This window comes from Brachycentrus maculatus, unplaced genomic scaffold (assembly GCF_059751285.1).
Source record: "Brachycentrus maculatus isolate JH-2025_06_01 unplaced genomic scaffold, ASM5975128v1 h1tg000966l, whole genome shotgun sequence".
NCBI lineage: Eukaryota > Metazoa > Arthropoda > Insecta > Trichoptera > Brachycentridae > Brachycentrus > Brachycentrus maculatus.
The window spans coordinates 186,479-213,115 of record NW_028281687.1 but is presented as its reverse complement, the minus strand read 5'-3'; the positions used below and the strand labels follow the sequence as shown (position 1 = coordinate 213,115).

Below are 26,637 nucleotides of genomic sequence, written 5' to 3'. Positions count from 1 at the left end.
GAGGCTCGCGGAGGCGGCGGAGCTCGGAGCATGGGGGCCCCGCAAGAGGCGGAGCCAGGAGACAGCGACCCGGAGCCCCGCGGGACCGAGAGGAGAATGACACTGGACGCGATTAGCGAACGGTTCCAAGGTACAGAGCGATCACTGGTCGAGGGAATGCGCCAATAAATCGAACAATAATAACAATCGTCGACGGCGTACCGTAGTTTCGCGACAGAGTATAACCCGGACGCGCCGACTGCCGCGGACTTTGCGCTCGAATCGTATCGGAATCTCGTCGGAAACGATCCGAGTAAATTAATAGGGTCGCTCCGGTTTCCCTCCGGCCGCGCGCATCCGGGAGCGCCGAGTGACCGATTCGTCCTCATCGTCCGAGTCCGGGAGCGACTCGGCACCGTCGGATGTCGCATCCCGCCCGGGGTCCGGCAGCGGGCAGCGGGTAGGGCAGACAGGGATGGGGAGGCTGCCGACGCTGGTGCTGGCGGCGCTGGCGACGCTGGCGCTGGGGGCGGCCGGCGGCGCGGCGGAGCGCACGCGCGGCGGGCTCGTGGAGGCGTGGAGCCACTTCCTGCAGGACACGGAGAAGGCGCTGGACACCATGCTGCACCAGAACGGCGCGGAGGAGAAGGGCGGCGCGTGCGCGGGGTGCGGCGAGCAGGCGCGCCTGCAGGCGCTGCGCGTGCAGTCCGTGCAGAACCAGATCCTGCGCAAGCTGCGGCTGCGCGCGCGGCCCTCGCTGGGCGCGGGCGGCGCGCTGCCGGGCCCCGTGGCGCAGGGCCGCACGCTGCTGGGGCCCGACCGGCCGCGCCACCCGGAGGACCCGCACGCGGACGACTTCTACGGCAAGACGGAGCAGAAGATCGTCTTCCCGGACGACGGTGAGTTCCGCCCGCACTTACCATACACTAGACAGTGATCGTGTCCGCACGAACGGAGAACGGAGATGGTTCATTCATCTGTCCGATAACGATGCAATCGGTGACTCACCCCCGACAGCAGCCGGTAACGATAGGAAAGTTTGTTATTATTCTCCACATTTTCGCATCAGTGGTAACTAATATACGGTAGCATTTTGATATTTTATATACGAGCTAGTGTTTTGCCCGGCTATTGACGTATTAAATTCTGAACAGTAAAAAAAACTTTTTATATTTCTTTTTGCCTGTCTCAAAAAAGTAGGAAGCCTTTTGGATCAACAAAAGTAAAACTTACGCCTATGGCCCGAAAAAAAAAAAAAAATATATATATATATATATATATATATATATATATATATATATATATATATATATATATATATATATATATATATATATATATATATATATATATATATATATATATATGTTTATGTATATTTTTTAAAATTTACAAGTAAAAATTCAAGTTACAAAAAAATATAGAGTTGTTTTAAAAATAAATCAAATTTTAGATATAAATATACATTTTCAAATAATATATGGATATCAAAATATTACGTACGTAGATTCTTAAATTAAGATTTTATAATGGTCAAATCTGAAGATAAATTAGGAAAAAATGTGCGTTTTCCTGCAAAAATACACCATAAGCTAGAAAAATATGCTTACTAACTTGATGAATTAAAAACTAAATTTATGAGATAAACACAATAATTCATTTCATTTCACAATAATAATTCAAAGGGTTAATTAGTTTCAATAAAAGTTATCGAAGAATCGCATTCATACGCTTTATATAAGTAAAGTCGTCGCACGTTTTTGTTATTGCTCCGATAATTTTTTATTTTATGTGTACTGTTTGTTTCCTCAAACAAAAAAGAAAGAAACGGTATAACATTATTTAAACAACTAACTTTACACGATGGACGTTTAATTCGGTGAGTGAGGCCGAGGGCATTTTGCACTTGGTACATACAACTGGCTCTAGTAACCTATGATCACCCAAAATCGAAGCATTTTTTTTATATAAAATATTTTATGTAAGTGTATGTATTTATTTAATGGACAGTGATATTCATAGAATAACAATATAAAAACGAGTCTTTAACTATAAGGTTGACTTGAATTTTTAAAATATGCAATATGGTTAGCGTGAAATGGCTCACAGAAGGTCGCTAATTCCGCGGCCGCTCGTCGCGTTACACCGACGTAGACTCGTAGACGTTTCGAATGTGCGTTTAAAGTTTAAACATTTTATGTTCAAGTTCGACGCGGACATTAACCCGATTTCAACAAATAGATAATTTAATTTTAAGTGTGGAATTTAATTTATCGAATGAATGTTGGCACCATCTGTGATTTATAATCATATTAAAAGATTAGATGGAAGAAATATGTACAAGTATACAGTTAATGTTTTTCCCTCAAATGACTCGTACAAATTGCAAAGTCCAAACTACTTCGAGTACGAGTACACAGCATTTCTCGAATCTTATTTTATTTTAGTACCTACTATCTACTCTCCATTTCCTTTCCCATATGGCGGTAATGTTCGTCACCCGTATACTTCCCTCCCGTGTCCGAGAACGTGAAGCGCCACTATTGCCTCGTGCAGTGAACACCGCGTCGATACGGCGCGGCGTGGTGCCCTGCGCACCTATGTATACGAATAGGGATAAAAAAGAAAGAAGATGCACTTTCGTAACTATTTAGAAATGCCGCGATATGTTTTAAATTTTTCTACTAATTTTGCGTACTGTTTGTAATTATTGGCGCACTTTTACCTAGTTTATTACTACGTATTAATAATACGTAATGGACGCGATATTTACCATTTCACATTTCAACTAGCTCGAGAAAAATAATAATATTTACGAGCTCGTACGGATGGGTACCTATACCACATTGTGACGTCACACGATAGTCGGCCACAGACGAGAAATGGATTTTGACTCTTATATCTTTGTTTATTTAACTGCGAGTGACTTGCATTTTGATAAAAAAAATACTAGCAATTTTATAAAATGATATCAATTAGAAGTAAGCATCCGTACAAAATAGTATGTGTGGATACACAAAATACTGCGTATCCGCACATACAAAATACTCTACGTTTTATTATAGGTAGGCGTGTGTAGTTTCTGGGAATTTAAGAAATAAATACTGCGTATCCGCACATACAAAATACTCTACGTTTTATTATAGGTAGGCGTGTGTAGTTTCTGGGAATTTAAGAAATAAATACTGCGTATCCGCACATACAAAATACTCTACGTTTTATTATAGGTAGGCGTGTGTAGTTTCTGGGAATTTAAGAAATAAATACTGCGTATCCGCACATACAAAATACTCTACGTTTTATTATAGGTAGGCGTGTGTAGTTTCTGGGAATTTAAGAAATAAATACTGCGTATCCGCACATACAAAATACTCTACGTTTTATTATAGGTAGGCGTGTGTAGTTTCTGGGAATTTAAGAAATAAATACTGCGTATCCGCACATACAAAATACTCTACGTTTTATTATAGGTAGGCGTGTGTAGTTTCTGGGAATTTAAGAAATAAATACTGCGTATCCGCACATACAAAATACTCTACGTTTTATTATAGGTAGGCGTGTGTAGTTTCTGGGAATTTAAGAAATAAATACTGCGTATCCGCACATACAAAATACTCTACGTTTTATTATAGGTAGGCGTGTGTAGTTTCTGGGAATTTAAGAAATAAATACTGCGTATCCGCACATACAAAATACTCTACGTTTTATTATAGGTAGGCGTGTGTAGTTTCTGGGAATTTAAGAAATAAATACTGCGTATCCGCACATACAAAATACTCTACGTTTTATTATAGGTAGGCGTGTGTAGTTTCTGGGAATTTAAGAAATAAATACTGCGTATCCGCACATACAAAATACTCTACGTTTTATTATAGGTAGGCGTGTGTAGTTTCTGGGAATTTAAGAAATAAATACTGCGTATCCGCACATACAAAATACTCTACGTTTTATTATAGGTAGGCGTGTGTAGTTTCTGGGAATTTAAGAAATAAATACTGCGTATCCGCACATACAAAATACTCTACGTTTTATTATAGGTAGGCGTGTGTAGTTTCTGGGAATTTAAGAAATAAATACTGCGTATCCGCACATACAAAATACTCTACGTTTTATTATAGGTAGGCGTGTGTAGTTTCTGGGAATTTAAGAAATAAATAATCACTACATTTTTGGCCATTTTATTAACCAGGAACTTGGAAATCGGTAAATGACGAATTAACGGATTTGGTTCACTGAGAGCGATAAGCGATATCGAGTCTCGAAAGTAATTAAAAATATTCCGAACTCATTAGATATGTATGGGCTAGTTAATAGTGAACACATTACATTACTACACACTTACGATAGTGCGGTCGGTCCGTCCCACTTGTGTAATACGTGATTTCCCACATCCGCTCGCTGCTCCCCGCTCACCGCTCGCTACTCCTACTCGCCCGCTACTCCTACTCGCCCGCTACAAGCGCGCTGCCTGCGGCATGTCTCGGGCGACATAGATATGTATGGGCTAGTTAATAGTGAACACATTACATTACTACACACTTACGATAGTGCGGTCGGTCCGTCCCACTTGTGTAATACGTGATTTCCCACATCCGCTCGCTGCTCCCCGCTCACCGCTCGCTACTCCTACTCGCCCGCTACTCCTACTCGCCCGCTACAAGCGCGCTGCCTGCGGCATGTCTCGGGCGACATAGATATGTATGGGCTAGTTAATAGTGAACACATTACATTACTACACACTTACGATAGTGCGGTCGGTCCGTCCCACTTGTGTAATACGTGATTTCCCACATCCGCTCGCTGCTCCCCGCTCACCGCTCGCTACTCCTACTCGCCCGCTACTCCTACTCGCCCGCTACAAGCGCGCTGCCTGCGGCATGTCTCGGGCGACATAGATATGTATGGGCTAGTTAATAGTGAACACATTACATTACTACACACTTACGATAGTGCGGTCGGTCCGTCCCACTTGTGTAATACGTGATTTCCCACATCCGCTCGCTGCTCCCCGCTCACCGCTCGCTACTCCTACTCGCCCGCTACTCCTACTCGCCCGCTACAAGCGCGCTGCCTGCGGCATGTCTCGGGCGACATAGATATGTATGGGCTAGTTAATAGTGAACACATTACATTACTACACACTTACGATAGTGCGGTCGGTCCGTCCCACTTGTGTAATACGTGATTTCCCACATCCGCTCGCTGCTCCCCGCTCACCGCTCGCTACTCCTACTCGCCCGCTACTCCTACTCGCCCGCTACAAGCGCGCTGCCTGCGGCATGTCTCGGGCGACATAGATATGTATGGGCTAGTTAATAGTGAACACATTACATTACTACACACTTACGATAGTGCGGTCGGTCCGTCCCACTTGTGTAATACGTGATTTCCCACATCCGCTCGCTGCTCCCCGCTCACCGCTCGCTACTCCTACTCGCCCGCTACTCCTACTCGCCCGCTACAAGCGCGCTGCCTGCGGCATGTCTCGGGCGACATAGATATGTATGGGCTAGTTAATAGTGAACACATTACATTACTACACACTTACGATAGTGCGGTCGGTCCGTCCCACTTGTGTAATACGTGATTTCCCACATCCGCTCGCTGCTCCCCGCTCACCGCTCGCTACTCCTACTCGCCCGCTACTCCTACTCGCCCGCTACAAGCGCGCTGCCTGCGGCATGTCTCGGGCGACATAGATATGTATGGGCTAGTTAATAGTGAACACATTACATTACTACACACTTACGATAGTGCGGTCGGTCCGTCCCACTTGTGTAATACGTGATTTCCCACATCCGCTCGCTGCTCCCCGCTCACCGCTCGCTACTCCTACTCGCCCGCTACTCCTACTCGCCCGCTACAAGCGCGCTGCCTGCGGCATGTCTCGGGCGACATAGATATGTATGGGCTAGTTAATAGTGAACACATTACATTACTACACACTTACGATAGTGCGGTCGGTCCGTCCCACTTGTGTAATACGTGATTTCCCACATCCGCTCGCTGCTCCCCGCTCACCGCTCGCTACTCCTACTCGCCCGCTACTCCTACTCGCCCGCTACAAGCGCGCTGCCTGCGGCATGTCTCGGGCGACATAGATATGTATGGGCTAGTTAATAGTGAACACATTACATTACTACACACTTACGATAGTGCGGTCGGTCCGTCCCACTTGTGTAATACGTGATTTCCCACATCTGCTCGCTGCTCCCCGCTCACCGCTCGCTACTCCTACTCGCCCGCTACTCCTACTCGCCCGCTACAAGCGCGCTGCCTGCGGCATGTCTCGGGCGACATAGATATGTATGGGCTAGTTAATAGTGAACACATTACATTACTACACACTTACGATAGTGCGGTCGGTCCGTCCCACTTGTGTAATACGTGATTTCCCACATCTGCTCGCTGCTCCCCGCTCACCGCTCGCTACTCCTACTCGCCCGCTACTCCTACTCGCCCGCTACAAGCGCGCTGCCTGCGGCATGTCTCGGGTGACATAGATATGTATGGGCTAGTTAATAGTGAACACATTACATTACTACACACTTACGATAGTGCGGTCGGTCCGTCCCACTTGTGTAATACGTGATTTCCCACATCTGCTCGCTGCTCCCCGCTCACCGCTCGCTACTCCTACTCGCCCGCTACTCCTACTCGCCCGCTACAAGCGCGCTGCCTGCGGCATGTCTCGGGCGACATAGATATGTATGGGCTAGTTAATAGTGAACACATTACATTACTACACACTTACGATAGTGCGGTCGGTCCGTCCCACTTGTGTAATACGTGATTTCCCACATCTGCTCGCTGCTCCCCGCTCACCGCTCGCTACTCCTACTCGCCCGCTACTCCTACTCGCCCGCTACAAGCGCGCTGCCTGCGGCATGTCTCGGGTGACATAGATATGTATGGGCTAGTTAATAGTGAACACATTACATTACTACACACTTACGATAGTGCGGTCGGTCCGTCCCACTTGTGTAATACGTGATTTCCCACATCTGCTCGCTGCTCACCGCTCACCGCTCACCGCTCGCTACTCCTACTCGCCCGCTACAAGCGCGCCGCCTGCGGCATGTCTCGGGCGACATAGAGTTCAATAAATTAATTATTCGAATAACGCGCGTGTTGAGATAAAACATCGATAAATAAATAATACACAGTTTTTCGCTAAAGTGTGCAGATATTAAAACAAAATGCACCTATATTTGTTTAGTCATCGGCAGGCGATCTCACGATACAGCAGCCACTGTCGAGTCGCGAGGGATGGGATGTTGGGGAAACTATCAAATGTTTGCTTGTGTGCAAAGTTCTACGTCTTTTCAAGTGCTTTTTAATGACATCGTTACGCTGCTTTTTTGTAATTAAAAAAATTACTAGAAAATCCTTATCTCGCCAAAGGGATAAATATATTTTTTTTTTAAAAATATAATACATATTTTTCTCTATGCTTACCCGAAAGGTGCTAAAGACACCACTTCGGATCGATGCGGTGTTAACTCATTCGTCAATAATCGTTATATCATAAGCGGCTTACTAAATCAACTCATCTGTAAGGTTGAAACAGTTTGTCAAACAAAATCGTGCGAAAAACTTTTTTAGTGCCTGAGCACTAAACATATATAAAATCAATATTAACATTTAAAATAAAAATATTAAAGCTGACAGTTATGTTTAATCAAAATCATTGAAGTAAGCTAAATTAATTACTAATCGAAATTTCTTTTAGAAGAGCGTGACTCGCGCAATAAAGGAAATAATGCAGATGCTATTCGTCTGTCCAAATTTAAAACACAGTAAGGGACATTTTTTTGTAGTAGGTTTTTTTTGCATTTATGTACTAAGTAGATTCTACTTAGTCCAAAAATGCAAAAAAAAAACGCACTACAAAAAAAATGTCCCTTACTGTGTTTTAAATTTGGACAGCCGTATAGTCAATAAAAATTTGTTGTCGGGAGCCGTTTATACAAATTATAGGTAAAAAGAGGAAGTTGACTAAACTCGACTTACGCAAATTAGAGGTGGGTGCGGAGAATTTGAAAATCAGGGCCATATATTGTACGCACCTGTTGTGTATCGCTCGAAGAACGTACCTATTTGCCGATGCTTTGAATTTTGAAGGGACAGGATGATTTAAGAAAAAGAACAAAACTTTCACGGCGCAAATTAGTTATATATCTACAGTTAGGGCGCTTGTCCACTACCCGTAATTTTACCGTCCGGCAGTCCGGTTTTGAAAAATGAAAGCGACTACGACAGTTTAGCGTGATCGAATTTACGCGCAACGTGTTCACGCACCCGATCAAGAGCACCGATCCGAAGAAAGATGGACAAAAGCACGAGACAATCCAAGCCAATCATCATTTTAAAACGCTAACTGACGTGCCGGACGGTAAAATTCCGTGTAGTGCACAAACGCCCCTAACACGTTCATTGCTGACACCGCGTGAGACGCGTTGACGGTTAACATGACCGCCACGCGCTCAACGCACCAGACGCGTTTGTTTGAACAAATCTTAAACTAAGAAGTGCAGGGTAACTTTTGAGATGTGTTTAGCCTCAGCGCGAGGCGACCCGTCATTGTTACTTATTCCTAATTCAACCCTCACTCGAATAAGTCACGTTCTGAATCACTTTAGTTTTATTCACTATTTTGAAAATATTAGAAAAAAAAGTGTTCTTGTTTTTATTTGAAAAAAAAAAACAATCTTCCTTGTGCATATTTGTTTGACAGAACATCTACATAAAAAAAAACATAGTTGCGAATAAGTTCTCTGCGGAAATGTCATTCAATTCCACCTGAAGTTCAAATATCACTGGACACTACTTGTAGTAGCGCTTCGGCCGGAAATGATGCGTGCGGAGGGGGGGGGGGGTGAGGAGAGAGAAAGAAGCGTACTACACAGCGTGTTTATAATTTGTCGTTATATTATGGGAAAAAACAAAGAATGTTTTAAAAAAATCCAGACAGTGAAAAACAATATATAAAAAATCACATAACGTTGTGTGAACAGTTTGGACAGTAAAACTTTTTTACCTCATGTTTAAGTCTCAAACATATAAATTCGTCGCAAACCACGCACGTTTTTTTGTCAGATTTGCGGGGGTAGAAATTACAGCGACCTCGTTGTGTGGGTGGATCGAATGCTGAAGTACATGGTTTATCTGAGGGGAATTCTTCCCCCATTTCATCTGCAAATAAGCTAAATGCAAAAGGCATTTAGCTGGAGCTTATTATGTGATTTTAATCTGCTTCGTTTTCTTGCATTATCTTTTGCGAGCTACATGGTCAATTACTGAATGAATTATCTTCTCTAACGTCTGTCATTTTGTTTCCATTCCGGATTTTTCTTATTGCATAATAAATATAAAAATGCAATTGCACCAAGAAATGTCAGTAGATAATTTAAATTAATTATAATTCTTATTAGGAACGAGAAAAAACACTCTGTATTTGCCAAATAACGTTTGCGTATCGGGAACACAAAAATCGGGGATAAAATCCAATGTTTGTTTGTTACTTTTTTAGGTTCTGATTGATTTGATCGTGCCAAGTCTTTTTCGGTCATCCTCGTTCTGTTTTCCCGCTCGCATTCGCCACATATATTTTCTTAGTCATTCTCTCGTTATCCATTCGCTCCACGTGTCCATACCACCATAAAGAACTCTTCCTAATCTTTTCAATTATTCCTCGTTCAGCCTTACATTCCTTTCTTATATCTTCGTTTTTAATTCTGTCATACTATGATTTTCCACACATTCGTCTGAGGGAGCGCATTTCAACAGCGTTCACTCTGCTTTCATACTTCATTTGCCAGTTCCATGTTTCGTTTCCATACATTAGCGTCGGTACCAGCACGCCGTTGTCAACCGCTAGCTTGGCTTCCATGGACATATTTTTATTTGCTAACACTCTGTTCAAAGCACCATTTATTCTATTCCCTGCATTCACTCTTCTCAATATCCTTATCCACTTTTCCATCCCTTGTGAATATGCTTTCTAGATATAAAAATTGTGTACGATAATCTTGCATTCTGTCATATTTTCTCTCTTTCAAACACCATGAGCTTTGACTTACTTTCATTCATTGCCACATCATTTTCCATACATACATCATACATTCTTGACACTATTAGTTGCAAATCCTCCGCGCTGTTCGCGAGCAGTACGGCGTCATCCGTATACAGCAAGCAACTAACAGTTATATTCATCATTTTCGCACCGATTCCCATACTTTCAATCTCTTTCATACAATGGTCCATATACAGATTAACAACCATGGTGACATTACACATCCCTGCTTTACGCCTTTGGATATTGCAAACCATGATGTAATGGCCCCATTCGCTCGTATACTAGCTGTGCTGCCCTCGTAGAGGGAAGCAACTGCTTGTATTAGTTTATTGTCTACTTCATATTTTTCCAGCACGTTTCTTAATTTCATCCTATCAACCTTATCATACGCTTTCTGCAGATCCACGAAAGCACAGAAGAGTTTCTGATTTTTAGCCAAAAACTTTTCCGTCAGCATTCGTAGTGCAGAAATTTTTCTGTGCAACCTCTTCCACTCATAAAAGCACCTTGCACATCCCAAATCCGTTCTTTCGTCACCATTCTAACTCTTTCAATTATAATCTTACTATAGAGTTTACCGACAGCAGAGCTTAGCAGGCTTATCGCCCTATAATTCCCACTCTGCGCGAGATCTCTTTCCCTTGAATAGAGGCATGATTACTGCCCGTCTCCAATTCAGAGGGTGGTCAGTCCACCACATTTTACAAACTCTATAGCAATACTATCATACCCAACAGCCTTACCGTTCCGCATTAATTTTAAGGCATTCGTTATTTCTGACATACTTATCTTACATACCATACCCTCACTCACACTTCCCTCTATTGGTGTCTCGGTGGAGACATTACCGTTACTTTTATAAATTTCCATAAAGTATTCTTTCCATCTTTCTTTCACTTCATTTTCATTCGTCAATATTTTACCATCATTTGATTTGATAACTTTCATACCTCCATTTTCAGTCTCATTTTTTGCGTTCTTTACCTCTTTCCAGAAAAGCTTAATGTTTTCTTGAAAGTGGGTTGACATTTTCATACCTTCTTCTCTCTTTAGACAATTTAATTGAATTCATTTAATTCCGTTCTTTTACTCCCATTTTTACTTTTCTCTTACATTATTTATACCTATCTTTCATTATTTTAAAAAGTTCTGTTAGATTTAAGCAATGAAAATATTGTATAGCGCCATCTGTGGGCGTCGGTTGTAAGCAAGCAGAGGTGCGCAAGAGAGCGGCGCAGAGCGAATAAGGAGATTTACGACAGTGGTCGGTCGATTAGAAAAACACGTATATTGTTATTAAATAAACTCAATTCAATAGTTAATCTTTGTTCTCTTTGCATCCTTCCCTATTCCCGACAACAGGTTAGCAAGGTTGCAAAGATTTTCGTGGATTAGAAAAAAAAAGAGGTTACCCGGCATCGTGGTCGGAAGAAAAATGCGGGTGTCGCGGTCGTTTTAAGTTTGTGTGTGAATTACGCGTGGTCGAGAGTAAAAATTTATTCGAAATGCAAGAAAATCACACTACTCATAGTGTAAAGGCAGTGAAGATTACCAGCGAGAACTGGAATCTTTGGAAATTTCAAACAAAAGTGGCGCTAAAGGCCAAGGGTGTATTTGATGTAGTGGACGGTGCGTTTGAGAAGCCAAGGCAGAGCAGTGCGTCAGTTGACTATGAGAAGAAGGCGAAGGAATGGCAAACGTGCGACAATAAGGCGCAGGGCATCATTGTCGATAGTATGAATCCAGCATGGCTCACCTTATATCATGTGACACAGCCTAAGAAATGTGGAGGAAATCGCAGGTCGTGTTCGAAAGAAAGTCGGAGCTGAGCTTCCATCTACTGCAACAAAGATTGTATAATTTTAAATTTCACGAGACGGACAAGATGGTGGATTTTATAACTAATTTAATACGATTACCAACAACTTGGAACAGGCTGGTGAACCAGTTTCAGAAAGCATGATAAGAACTAAAATTTTAATGTCACTACCCGAGAGATTCAGACACTTCGTATCAGCATGGGACTCGGTGCCTAAGGAATTGCAGGAGCTAGATGCACTAACATCCAGATTGTTGGTAGAAGAAGACAGGAATATTGCAAGCATGCAAGAAAGTAAAGAGGAAAAACGTGCAGACGTAGTTGCGTTTGCGGCAAAAAGCAAAATAAAATGTTTTAGTTGTGGAAATTTTGGATACTTCAAGAGTGAGTGTAAATTCAGAGGCGGAGGAGGCGCAAGACCTGCAGGGAACGGGGTACAAAGGTGTCACTACTGTGGTATTCCAGGGCATCAAATAATATACTGTAGAATAAGGCTGAATAAACAAAATTCAGAACCCAGACAGCCGGAGGAGACCAAAGAAACAAATGCATTTATTAATGTGCCCGAGGCATTTGTGAACAAGCTTAGAGATTGAGGGAATTGGAAAAGTAGAATTGGAGGCATTCAACGGAAAATACTGGATCAAGACAGAAATCGATAACGTGTTATGTGTACCTCGACTAAAGGTAAATCTATTTTCACTGGGCGCTGTTCAATATAAAGGATTCACGTTCGAATCCAATAAGCGTGAATGCAAAATAATGCAAGGAAAACTTGTGGCGACGGTAGCAATCAGAGAAGAAAAACTATATACAAATTACAATTTCATATGCAAATTTCGCTTCCGCAACGTTGAAAGAATGGCACGAAAAGTTGGTGCACCAGAACATTAAGCATGTAAAAGAAGTGTTGAATGTAAATAATGTATCGTATGAAAATGATCCGAACTTCTTTTGCGAAGTCTGCATATAAGGTAAGCAGCAAAAATTGCCTTTTAACAACAGTATAAGTAAAACATTGCGTACGGGAGGGTTGATCCACGCCGATATATGCGGTCCGATGAAAGAATTTTCGGTAGGCGGTTCAAGATATTTTCTTCTCATGAAGGATGACTACTCGAGGTTCCGCAAGGTATATTTTTTGAAAAATAAATACGAAGTTAAAGAAAACATTGATCACTTTATTAAGAGAGCAAAATTCGAATGTGGAAATGAAATTAATACCTTGAGGTCGGATAACGGACAAGAATTTATTAACACTAAAGTGAGAACATTGCTAAATAAATATAGGATTAAGCACGAAAAGACAGTACCGTATACGCCTGAATAAAATGGAAAAACGGAAAGAGAAATGAGAACGATAGTTGAAGCTGCAAGAACGCTGCTTAGTGCTAGAAAATTACCGAAGATTTTGTTGGCAGAGGCGGTGAATGCAAGCGTTTACGTAATAAATCAAACAGGCCCAAGTACACAGAAAAGAGTAACACCTTTCGAGTTATGGTTTCAAAAGAGTTTTAAATTCGATCATTTAAAAAAAATTGACATCGATACATATGTGCACATCCCCAAGGAAAAGAGATTTGTGTTTTATTACTAACAAATTGGCTAGATTTCAGAGCAAAGCATCTTCTGATTTGTATAAAGCCTCGAAACGAGTACTGCGATATGTTAGAGCCACTCCTGATGTTAAATTAATATATACTGCTGATTCTAATTGTTATTTGGAGGGATATGTAGATGCAGATTGGGCAGGCGATAAAACGGATCGAAAATCCACGACAGGATATATTTGTAAAGTATTTAATTGTTGCATAAGTTGGGCATCCAAGAAACAGCAAAGCGTCAGTTTGTCATCTACTGAAGCTGAATATACTGCCTTGAGCATTACAAGCGTGTTGGATAAGGGGAGTATTGGATGATTTTAAAATTAACATTACAGGAAAGATTTTAATATTTGAAGATAACCAAGGTGCGATCAAGTCTGCATTCAATGCAGGGACGCAGAGACTCAAACATATCGATATAAGATATCATTTTATCAAGGAGAAAGTTGAAGATGGGTCGGTAGTACTAAATTATATTAAAACTAACGAGCAAATTGCAGATATTTGTACAAAGATTGTTAACAAAGTTAGGGCTCAGTATTTGCTAAAGAAAATTTGTAATATGTAGTATGCGGGTGTTTATTATTGTTTTTTTTTGTATGGATTTTTCATTGAGGGGGGGTGTTAGATTTAAGCAATGAAAATATTGTATGGCGCCATCTGTGGGCGTCGGATGTAAGCAAGCAGAGGTGGGCTAGAGAGCGGCGCAGAGTGAATAAGGAGATCTACGACAGTGGTCGGTCGATTAGAAAAACACGTATATTGTTATTAAATAAACTCAATTAAATAGGTAATCTTTGTTCTCTTTGCATCCTTCCCTATTCCGGACAACAAGTTCACTCTTAACATCGTTAACTGCTAAAATATTTAGCCAAGCATTCTTCTTCTCAGAGACAAGTTCTTTCATGCCCTCGTCCCACCATGCATCTCCTTTTTTCTACCTTGGATCGCAACTCCACATACACTCTTTGCTGACTCATACATACACGATTTGATGTGCTCCCAGGTATCGTCTATATTCATATCCATATTCCTTATATTTAATCTTTCACTCACTTCCCTTGCATATGTCTTACTTACATTATCGACTTGTAGTTTTTTAACTTTGACTCTCGATAAAACCGGAACAGTTTTGTTCCTGGACCGTCATCCACGGGACAGAATTACTCTCGATAAGACGAGGAAATGGTCCGACTCCATTTCAGCCCCTCTGAATTCGATTGTTTTTCTCCTCAATGTCGAGTCAACAACAACATTATCGATTATGGTCCTTTTGTTCCCTCTCTCCCATCTATACTGATGGATTCCCTTGTGATTAAAAAAACTGTTCGAAATAAAGAGGTTCCATTCCAGACACAATTCAAGCAGACTATTCCCATTCGTTCCGTTTTCACCAAACATACCTAAGGCTGATTCGAAGCCATCCCTCCGAGTGCCTACCCATCCGTTAAAATCACCTGCCAGAATCACTCTTTCATTCGATCTCCTATTTGTCAGCACTTCTCTTACACTCTCCCAGAACTCCCGTTTCACATCTTCAGAAGATGAGTTCACAGGAGCATACCCTATTACGATAAGGATGCTCGTGACTCCAATTTTGAAGGAGATCCATATGAGCCTGGCACTGATACATTTGTATTCTTTCAAACACTACCATTCTCGGGGATAGTAGCGCCGCGACGCCCTGACTCGCCGCTCTGTGTCCTGTACTCCAGACCACAGAACAAGCGTGTCATTATGCTTCAACGTACCACTTCCCCTTTTCATGCATTTGCTTACACACACAATGTCTAGAGCTTTGCTCTTCATACTTTCACACAACTCATTCATCTTTTTATCCATTCCTCCTCGGATATTCCACGCGCCTATGCGGCATTCCATCCTCCTCTTTGCACCCCCGTGAGAGACGCTGCATAGTGGGTGGTGAGCCTCACTGCTACGTAACGGCATTCTCTCGCTCAACTTTTATCAACTATTTACACATACTTAAACTTATAAAAAGTTAGAATGGTGACGAAAGAACGGATTTGGGATGTGCAAGGTGCTTTTATGAGTGGAAGAGGTTGCACAGATCAAATTTTTGCACTACGAATGCTGAAGGAAAAGTTTTTGGCTAAAAATCAGAAACTCTTCTGTGCTTTCGTGGATTTGCAGAAAGCGTATGATAAGGTTGATAGGATAAAATTATGGAGCGTGCTGGAAAAATATGGAGTAGACAATAAACTTATACAAGCAGCTGCTTCCCTCTACGAGGGCAGCACAGCTAGTATAAGAGTGAATGGGGGCATTACATCATGGTTTGCAATATCCAAAGGCGTAAAGCAGGGATGTGTAATGTCACCATGGTTGTTTAATCTCTATATGGACCATTGTATGAAAGAGATTGAAAGTATGGGAGTCGGAGCGAAAATGATGAATATAACTGTTAGCTGCTTGCTGTATGCGGATGACGCCGTACTGCTAGCGAGCAGCGCAGAGGATTTGCAACTAATAGTGTCAAGAATGTATGACGTATGTATGGAAAATGATCTGGCAATGAATGAAGGTAAGTCAAAGGTCATGGTGTTTGAAAGAGAGAAAGATTTGACAGAATGCAAGATTATCGTGCACAATGAATCCCTAGAACAGGTGCAAGAATTTTTATATCTAGGAAGCATGTTCACAAGGGATGGAAAAGTGGATAAGGATATTGAGAGAAGAGTGAATGCAGGGAATATAATAAATGGTGCTTTGAACAGAGTGATTGGGAATAAGAATATATCCATGGAAGCCAAGCTAGCGGTTCACAACGGCGTGCTAGTACCGACACTAATGTATGGAAGCGAAAACATGGAACTGGCAAAGGAAGGACGAAAGCAGAGTGAACGCTGTTGAAATGCACTCCCTCAGACGAATGTGTGGAAAATCATTGTATGACAGAATTAAAAACGACAATATAAGAAAGGAATGTAAGGCTGAAAGAGGAATAATTGAAAAGATTAGGAAGAGTTCTTTGCGGTGGTATGGACATGTGGAGCGAACGGATAACGAAAGAATGACTAAGAAAATATATGTGGCGAATGTGAGAGGGAAAACAGAGCGTGGACGACCGAAAAAGACTTGGCACGATCAGATCAATCAGAACCTAAAATCTGGCGGTGTCAAAAGTCTGCGTAATCGGAGGGCATGTATGACTAGATGTATGGATGTGAAGGAGGCGAGGAGTGTATGTCAGGACAGAAGAGTGTGGCGTTCCATCCTCTCTGCCTACCCCTGCGGGGAAACGGCGTGATGGTAGTAGTATTAGTAGTAATAGTAAACTTATGAATTCATTCTTACTATGAATACACTAAAATACAAACTACTTTTACTAATATATGCCTAAAATTATACCAGAAGTTACACTAAAAAACAAAACTCAAATTATCCACTTATCATTTAACACTTTAACTATACTGTACGATAAACTTTATGAAAACGTATTTTTATGTGAGAGTTTTTTGTTGTTGATAATGGATCTTTGTCAGACGGGAGGAATATCTAATTTAACATACTCAACCTATAAAGGATTGTATTAGAATCGTTTTGCATGAATGAATATTCATATTTTCATTCATCATTTTCTTTTGGAAAATTTGCCTTTAAAAAAAACATTATTTTCATAAGTTGGCAATGAATGACGTCACAGAGACGATGGAGTTATTTTAATGTTGGTGTCGTTGCTTAATTATTCCCTCCCCTCATATTTGTATAACACAAATGGTAGTGTAGTGGTAAACAAACAATCCGTACTGCTACTATTACAGCTCTATAAACCATAGACAATAAACCATATGACGTCATAAAACGTTTGATGATGAAAATTTTATGACGTATGCAAACGCACGTTTTTCGTTTTATTTAAATATCTAAAGTTTAAAACTATAATATCTCCCTTAGTTACTTACAGATTTCAATAAGAATGTTACCGATAGTCTTGTGATTTTTCATATTGATTTATTAGCCAATTATCCAACATCGTGACAAAAGCCTATTTTCTGTATTTTACCCATATCGCTCACTCCTTTCAACAACGTCATAAACCAAAAAACTTGATTTTTCAGGAGAACGTTTTTAAAGTTTAAAAATATAACACAATGTATTAAACATAAATATCAAGCCACATATCGAACTTTTTACTGTGCAACAGATCTTTTTAGGTAAAACCTGAAGGTTTTTTCTCTATTTGAAAAATATTTGGTTTATTTTAAAAAATTATTAAACAGTACCTTTTCTTCAAAATGCAAAAACAAAATTTTCTGCCCTGTAACGGGTAAATATTAAGTTAAAAATATGCCTCTTTTGCTGGGATATAGTACATTTTCTGGGCATTCCGAAAACATGTACAACTGAAAATTGTCGATTTTTGATTTATGACGTTCTTGAAAGGAGTGAGCGATATATTTAAATTTTACCAGCTAAAACAAAAAACAAAAAACTTTATAATTTTACGCAAAAAAGGTTTTTGTTTATTTAAATATAATATAACCTTCAGTATTTATGCTTTATGCTATTTTACACCAAACCTAATTTTGATTGCAAAAATCAAATAATTAACCCTGTTCTTTATTAAATTTGGCTGAGAAATACCCCGACATACATGAATTATGTAGCAGCAAATTTAAAACATTAATACCCAACTCACAGATGGTGAGCTCAGATAGATTTACAAATTCCTCGATGTTGAAAGAGAAGGCCATATTTCCGATTGTCATCGACGATTTTTCGAATTAAATACGTCAGATCAAAGTTTGAGCCGATGAAAAAAAAGATAGCCATGTAGCTATGTATGCACGCACATTCATAAATACAATTAGATTTTGTAATTTCATGATTATCCAACTGAATAAACTTATTCTATTTTGAAACGTGATTTATATTTAACGCTTATGTATATGTATTTCTGTAAATTTACAAACTTTAATGGTATTTTACTAGGGCAATACATTAAATCAATATTATAGCACCGCAAGTAACACAAGTTAAATACCTCTAATGTTTTTTCTCACCATCCCTTCTAGAAGTAACCACTGCGCGTCCTTGATAGTTTCGTATATGCATAAGCAGGTATCTACTCGTTTGTATAAATATTGGTGTTATTCGATCGATCCTCTTCTGTTCCAGATTCGAGTCAGCGCGAGAGCAGCAAGTGCGGGCAGGGGCGCCACCCCACCGCCTGCTTCTCCTTCACCATGCCGCGCGACCTGCAGTCGCAGGACGTCAGCTCCGCCGAGCTCTGGATGTACAAGGTGAGTGCGCTAGCGCCCGACCGCGCCCTGTAGCCCCCTAACCTAACCTAACCCGACCCGCGCCCACTAACCGCCCGCTCGTCCGCAGGAGCCCGACCCGCTGGACGGGTTCAAGCAGACGTTCGTGGTCACGGAGGCGGCGCACTGGGACTACAGCCACCTGCACAGCAAGACGAGACCCGTCGCCATCGCCGAGACGGACCTCAAAGGTAAGACCGTGTATTATTAGGAATATAGCTCTCGGGTAACGATGTTTGCATCAAATTATACTCAACTACTGTCGACCAAAAGGGGTATTACTTCCAAAGGATCTTCTTTGGGGATTCCTAGACGTTGATGTTTCCTCGTTATATCGAGGTAATTCGATCATTAGCTCCTAATAACGTCATTCCAGTAGTCGACGTTTCAGCATCGTTACAGAAACGGCGTCTGAATCTAAGAAGTATAATTTGATCTATTACACATCACGCCTGTGATGATTAAGTAAAGAAGAACCGAATAGTTATCTAATGGCTGTTTCGGAATAGTTTGAATGGCGAATTGTGCCAACGAAACCACAGGTATTTAGTAAACCAGAATACGAGTCTTGCGCGCTTCCAGTGAATTTCCGTTACAGAGGGGTGGCTGAAGGCGGAGGTGGGGTGGTCCGTGGGGCTGTGGCTGGACGAGGGGCGCAGCACCCTGGCGGCCACCTGCCCCTCCTGCGGGGCGCACCCGAGCAGCGCGCCGCTTGCGCTGGCCGGCGCCAAGAGACCCTTCCTCGTCATCAACACGCGACACAGTGCCAAGGTAAATACAGCTATTGCAACACATACTATTTCACATTCCCATAACACTGCGACAAATAAAAAACTGGTGTATTTAGTTAACAGTGTGCGGGAAATATTTTATTTAATAGAGAATATTTCACGTTCTAATCCCGAAATTTATGTGTATAAATAATTAAGAATACTTACCAAATAAAAATTTAAAGAATATTTTCATTATTGATTCATCATATTTTATCCCGCGTTTTATTATACTTTGTTTAAATTAAATTATACCGTCTCGTCAAATTGAAAAAATAACCCATTTTTTAAAGTATTTATTTGTAGAGTTATTTGTTTTTAACAAGGTAAAGAATCAAACTGGCACAAAAACTTTTGAAAGACATTTACAATTGTCATATTGATAAATGAATAAACTATGGAATTTATTGTACCTACAAAATCCTTCAGAATATCAGTGAAGGTTTGAAATATAATCGGTACAGAAATATTAAGATTTTATTAACTATATGGATAAGATAGGTGTAAGAGAGGGAACGAGTCCATGATTAATGTTGGAGTGTTCCAGAAGCGTCGCGTGCGGCAGCTGGAGTGCACGGAGGGCATCACGGAGTGCTGCCGGGAGCGGCTGTACGTGTCCTTCGCGGAGCTGGGCTGGGACGACTGGATCCTGCAGCCGCGCGGCTACCACGCCTACTTCTGTCGGGGCGCCTGCTCCTCCGTGGCGGCCGTCACGCTCAGCGGCAGCCACCACCACTCCGTCATCAAGGTGGGTGCAACAACAGTCTTCACATCATACCAACGAGTCGTCCACTATCCCGAATATGAAGAGTATCTCCGCTCGGTGAGGCAGATATTCAACACTCGTTGCCTGTCTCCACCAGATACACGCATATTTGATGTCATTGTATTGTTATTATTATTGTTGTTTTATGCACAGATGTATGTGTGTGTGTACAAAAATATTATTTTTGAAGAAGAATCCGATTAGATTAAATTAATTTCCTTGAAGTTAAGTGTTAATTATGAGGATTTTAAAATAATATGCTGTATTTTATTGTTAACTTTCTTCTACTATTACATCAGCTATTGAAACAATAAGGTCACTATTTCTGATGTAATAGTTGAGCTTAATTGTGTCATCTTATAATTGTGAAAGGCATATACAATAATCTTATTTGTCTCCTTGTTGAATGAGCCCTTAATAAATGAACAAAAATTTCAGCACTAATTTCCAACACAGACTGCTAAGATGAAAGTCTGACAAGAGAGATGCGCTAAAAAGGCCAAGTGTTAACATTTTCCATTCAAAATTATTATATGCTTGTATCGGTGTATTCGCTCTCAAGATTCAAAGGAAAATGAATTTCCCATTTAGGAAAACGGTACTGTGATAGACAAAACTGGCAGACCGGTAGCTCTCAAAATAATACATTATTCCGATTACTAAAATATCTGAGACCAAATCTTAAAAGATAATATAATGATTAAGTTATGTTTTGTGTATGCGCAGAAACTGTTTCACGGAACGGGCTCTCGGCGCGTGGAGCTGAAGCCGTGTTGCACTCCGACCACCTTCTCCTCCATGCAGCTGCTGTACCGAGACTCCAACTTCACCGTGACGCAGACCACTCTGCCCAACATGATCGTGGAGTCGTGCGGCTGCTTGTAGCCTCCACTCGCGCCGTTACAACAGCCTCGAGAGTTTTTACCAAATTCTGTGATTCGGTGTATATACATACATACGTTATACCCTGTGCAGCTCTGGAACGTTTTAAATAAGGACTGTGTTGCTACTGACGGAGGCATGCTATGCGTACGAGTATCTCTAGTCCTGACAGAACGCGAGACTCTGAGGATGTGCTTGTTTTATCTTGTGTCATCGAAAGCCGCCCCACCGCATTCCCAGATCTGATACAGAAGCATCTAGGCTTCCTGACAGACCTTCTCTTGTGTCATTTCTCCGTACAAGTCTTAGTAAATTGTGTTTTATTAATGCAATTGTGTAATCACCAGCTGGGGCCGAACCGCCGTAGGTTCCCCGCCGCGGGTGCCCGGCCACTCGCTCGCGAGGGATGGGAACGTAATATGTTCGTACCAATTTACAGACTTGTATTTCTGTCCTTTGTTTGCGAGTGGCGGGGTGCTAGATCCGGCGCTGTCACTAATCTATTATTATAATTATTGATGGATTTTATATTTATTTTATCCGGTGGTAAAATGTACTAAATGATTTAGATGGACTTTTAGGAAATAAAAATTATTTATTCGTATTTATTTAGTTAAGTGAATATAGCTTAAATTTACTCCCTATCTATACACCAGTTACTATAAAATATTTTTTGGCGTAACATAAAAAATAAATAGTTTTAAAAAAAAATATTTGAACATAAAATTATTAATGTACTTAAATCAATTTAAAAAAATTGAGACGCAATTCAAAAACTTCGGTATTGTTAAATAAATTTCAAATGTTGAACAGGAAGAGTTCAGGAATTGGCATTTTTATGAAACATAATTATTTCATAAATTTGAATGTCTTGTTTTTTGGAAAGCTTCTCTCTGTTTCGAACATATATAATATGATCACAAAAATGTATATTTTTTAATAAATAACTAACTAACTAACCATCACGCCGCTTCTCCGCAGGGGTAAGCAGAGAGAATCGAACGCCACACCACTCTATCTTTGCAAACATTCTTTGCCTCTTCTACATTCATGCATCTCCTCATACATACCCGACGATTATTACGACTCCTGACCCGGCTGCTTTCAAGTATTTGACATAACTGATTGTGCCAAGTTTTCCTCGGTCGTCCTCTGCTTATTTTTCCAATTACATTCGCCTCATAAATTTGTTTAACCGTTCTTTCTTCACTTATACGTTCCACATGTCCAAACCATCTCAACACACCTTTCTTAATTTTATTGATAATGCTTATCTCAGCCTTACATTCTATCCTTATTTCATCATTCGAACACTTATCAAACATCGTTTTGCCACACATTCGTCTGAGGGATCGCATTTCGACTGCATTCAGTCTGCTTTCATCCTTCTTTTGCCAACTCCATACTTCGCTTTCATACGTAAGGGTTGGAACCAGAACTCCATTGTGTACTGCCAGTTTAGTTTCCGCTGATAGATTTTTATTTGCTAAAACTGATTTTAGTGCACCATTCACTCTGTTCCCAGCATTCACTCTCCTTTCTATGTCTTTATCAATCTTTCCATCCCTAGAAAACTTTTTAATAAATATACTATATATAATGTATAGTCGAAATGCGATCTCTCAGAAGAATGTGCGACAAAACGATGTATGATAGATGTGCGAATAGTGAAATAAGGAAGGAATGCAAAGCTGAGATAAGCATTATCGATAAAATTAAGAAAGGTGTGTTGAGGTGGTTTGGACATGTAGAACGAATGAGTGAGGAAAGAACGGTAAAACAAATTTATGAGGCGAATGTAAGCGGAAAAAGGAGCAGGGGAAGACCAAGAAAAACATGGCACGATCAGGTATGCCAAATACTTGAAAGTGGTCAGGATAGGAGTTGTAACAATCGGCGGGTATGTATGAGGAGATGCATGAATGTGGAAGAGGCGAAGAATGTTTGCAAAGACAGAGTGGTGTGGCGTTCTATTCTCTCTGCCTACCCCTGCGGGGAAGCGGCGTGATGGTTAGTTAGTTAGTTTTTTTCTATATATAATAGTACCAAACATACTATGTAAACTAAAAACCCTAACGGAAGTCTCCCATCGCTCTACCCACCTGTCTGCAATATGTTCTATTGTATTCAGTATGTACTTGTGTATATTACATTTCTAGTATTTTGCATCTGTTCCTCCTACCCTTAGATTCCTTTACCTCTGATGAGAGGATGATCTTCCAAAACAACAGCAACAAAATTTTCAAATGTACATAATAAAAATTCAGTTGCTCTCATAAAAAGTTTTTTATTTAAATATAAATTCAATTCAGCGCACACAAATATTTTTTTATGCAAATTGCATAAAAATCTGTTTAAAGTGGTCTTCAAAAATATGAATTAGGAACTCGCCCATGCGTCACTGGGTGCTTTGTTGTGACACATGGTTTTTTCCTATTTTTTAATTCAGGAAATAATTCACGATTTATATGGAATCCACACAAAGTGTTTTCATACTTGTAAATCAAATGTAAGTACCTATTCGTTGCTATGTTTTCTTATTCTTGCAAAGAAAAACACTTTAAAAAGGCATAGGCAGAAAATAAGAAGGGAGAGGAATCATCTATTCTTTTTATTTCTGGTTTTAAAATACTGGATATGAATTTTAAAGTTAAACTTTAAAAATAACGGATGCAGTCGGGACGGTGCGAGATATGAGACTCTTCAATAAAGTAATAAGTGACAAATAATTTACCAACTACTTTTTATCTTACAATAATTAAAGAAAACACTTTGTTTTTTACCACTTGAGTTTTTATTAAAGACTACATGTTTCAGAAGTTAAACTTCCATCATTCAGGTCTGTATAATAACATTCTTTTTATCTTGTTTACATACCTACCTATTATTTACTACACATTGGACAATATTAGTAATGAAAACAAGTGCCAATTCATTATAGATTTCATTTAATCTTTCCATTACTTATTTTGGAGATATTACTTAAAACTACACATCGCTCACTCCTTTCAAGAACGTCATAAATCAAAAAAATTGATTTTTCAGGAGAACGTTTTTAAAGTTTAAAAATATAATACAATGTATTAAAAATAAACATCAAGACGCTTATTCAACTTTTTACTGTGCAACAGATCTTTTTAGGTAAAACCTGAAGGTTTTACCTAAAAAGTATATTTTAAATTAAAGAGTATATTTAAAAAAATGACTAAACAATACCTTTTTTTCAAAATGCAAAAACAACACTTTCTGCCCTGTAGCGGGTAAATATTAAGTTAAAAATATGCCGCTTTTGCTGAGATATAGTATATTTTCCGGGCATTCTGAAAACATTCACAACTGAAACATGACAATTTTTGATTTATGACGTTCTTGAAAGGAGTGAGCGATATTTAAAAACTCTTAAGTCGTTATCTTATTTAATTTGACTTTTTATTTCCCTCTTGTTGCGACATCTCAAACAATGAATTATTCGACGAGGAAAAAAGCGTGTAAGTGCATCTTGCCGGACAAGATGCGATTTTTAAAAGTTTTAAGATTACTTTACTTTTTTAACTTAAATGGATGTTTTGAAAATGACGTTGGAAACATTTCTCTTAAAAATTATTTAGGTGCAGAGAGTATTCATTTATCAATGATTATCTGAAATAAATACTTAAATATTTAATAGTATACTTATTTTTCCAGCATATTTTTTCAACCCCTATTTTTCCAAACGTTGTCATTATATTATAATATTTTTACTACAGTAGTAATATCTATAATAACATGCTTCACATTACTGATATAGCGTTTTTATTGTTTACTCTGTCGTTTGTCATTGTACTTCTTGCTGACGTTTTAAGGTTATGTTGTAGAGCCCATCATCTGAGCTGATGTGCCAGGAATCATTACGTCAATTTGGATTTTTTCTTGTTTATTGGATTCAGGTACCTACTAATAAACGAACATATCAAGTCGGTCACCCGCGAGTTTCTATAATTTACACCGACGAGAGAACGAACAATAACCGTGTAATCAAAAATTTATTTTGACATATAGGGTAAAGTAAGTGACAGGCGTGACAGTAATACAGTGCTATAATGTTGCTACTAACAAAAATAATATTTTTTATCGACATTTAAGTACTAATTATAATAATAAAATAGGTACTTACAGTTATTTTGCAGGTTCTTTTAGATGAGAAATGCCGACAACACAACACAACACAAAACAACTAAAGAATCACTATTAGTATCGAATGGCAGTAAAAATATAGGAATATTACTCATTCATTACAACAATCACAATTTTATTTTATTTTTACAAAAAATCTCTCGAAAGCCGAGGTTTCACAAGACTGTCATTCACTATGTGTTAGAAATTCACGATAAGAGTGACTTCAAACGAATAACATCAAATTTAGATTCACGATACAATTTAATATGTTTTCGTAAATTTTTCTTAATTTTATTGGGTTAGATTTTTTTTTTGTTGTAATATGGACATTTGTTTTTGAAAAACAGCGCTTTAAACATTTATTATAAATAAGTAAAAATACACGTTTATTTAAGAATCAATTCTCTGCCAACGATTTACTCGATTATGATAAAAATCTGATATTTCACACGTTTATATTTCCGCAGTCCAGCACGCGTAGGGGTCACGAGTGTCACAAGCGAAAGGAAAATGGCGGAGATGTACTTCTGATAGGAATGACGAAATAAAATCTCTTTAAATTTATAAAAAAATTATTTTAATATATTTTAAATAAAGTATATGTACAAAAAATCATCTTATTCTCCGAAAGAGAAAAATTTATAAAAAATTATTATAAAAACATTTTATTTCCGTTTAGAAGATTTGTAAGGATTAACAGTAAAATAAATTGATTATCTTTAAAATATCACCACGTTCAATTAGTAGCAGCGCTAATTACTGAAAATAGTAATTAAAAACCATATATGCACAAATACAAATATTTTAATCAAATACAAATGAAATACATGATATATTTGGTTCAGAGTAACTATACTGCAAACATTTTTTAGGCTATATATTTGATGCATTCAAGAATTTAAAGTCAAATTAATATGTAAACATTACCAGTCGTTTGTTTTTCGAATAACAAGGAATAATGAAATTTTATAGGTAAAATTGTAATATTGTACAGGGCTCAGGAAATACTTATACGTATAGTAAAATTTTAAAAATTCACATTGCTGGCTAAAAGCCGAACTTGGGTAAAAATATTTTTTTACCTAAAATGTTTTTTGTATTTTTATTCTTCTCATTTGTATTATTAGCAGCAGGCCTCTAACTACGCATTAGGCACTGTTGAAATATTGAATCCGTTATGTAGTTTAGGGTAACACAGTCAAGTGAGGAAACTCTACGGTAATTGTGTTGTACCGTAAGGAGTATCTAGAGTATACAAAGATATAATTCACACGTGAACCAGGTACTCGTGAATATTGT

At 39.4% G+C, this 26,637-nt stretch overlaps 1 protein-coding gene across 1 annotated transcript; it reads left to right on the top strand.

Moving 5' to 3' along the window:
- Positions 1–169: 169 nt before the first annotated feature.
- On the top strand, positions 170–22,109 carry LOC148299758 (protein dawdle-like). The gene is made up of 6 exons (XM_088275736.1): positions 170–878; positions 18,623–18,747; positions 18,836–18,956; positions 19,364–19,536; positions 20,083–20,283; positions 21,028–22,109. The coding sequence occupies exons 1-6, from the start codon at positions 455–457 to the stop codon at positions 21,184–21,186; spliced, it is 1,203 nt and encodes a 400-aa protein (XP_088131862.1). The 5' UTR covers positions 170–454; the 3' UTR covers positions 21,187–22,109.
- The last annotated feature ends 4,528 nt before the right edge of the window (positions 22,110–26,637 follow it).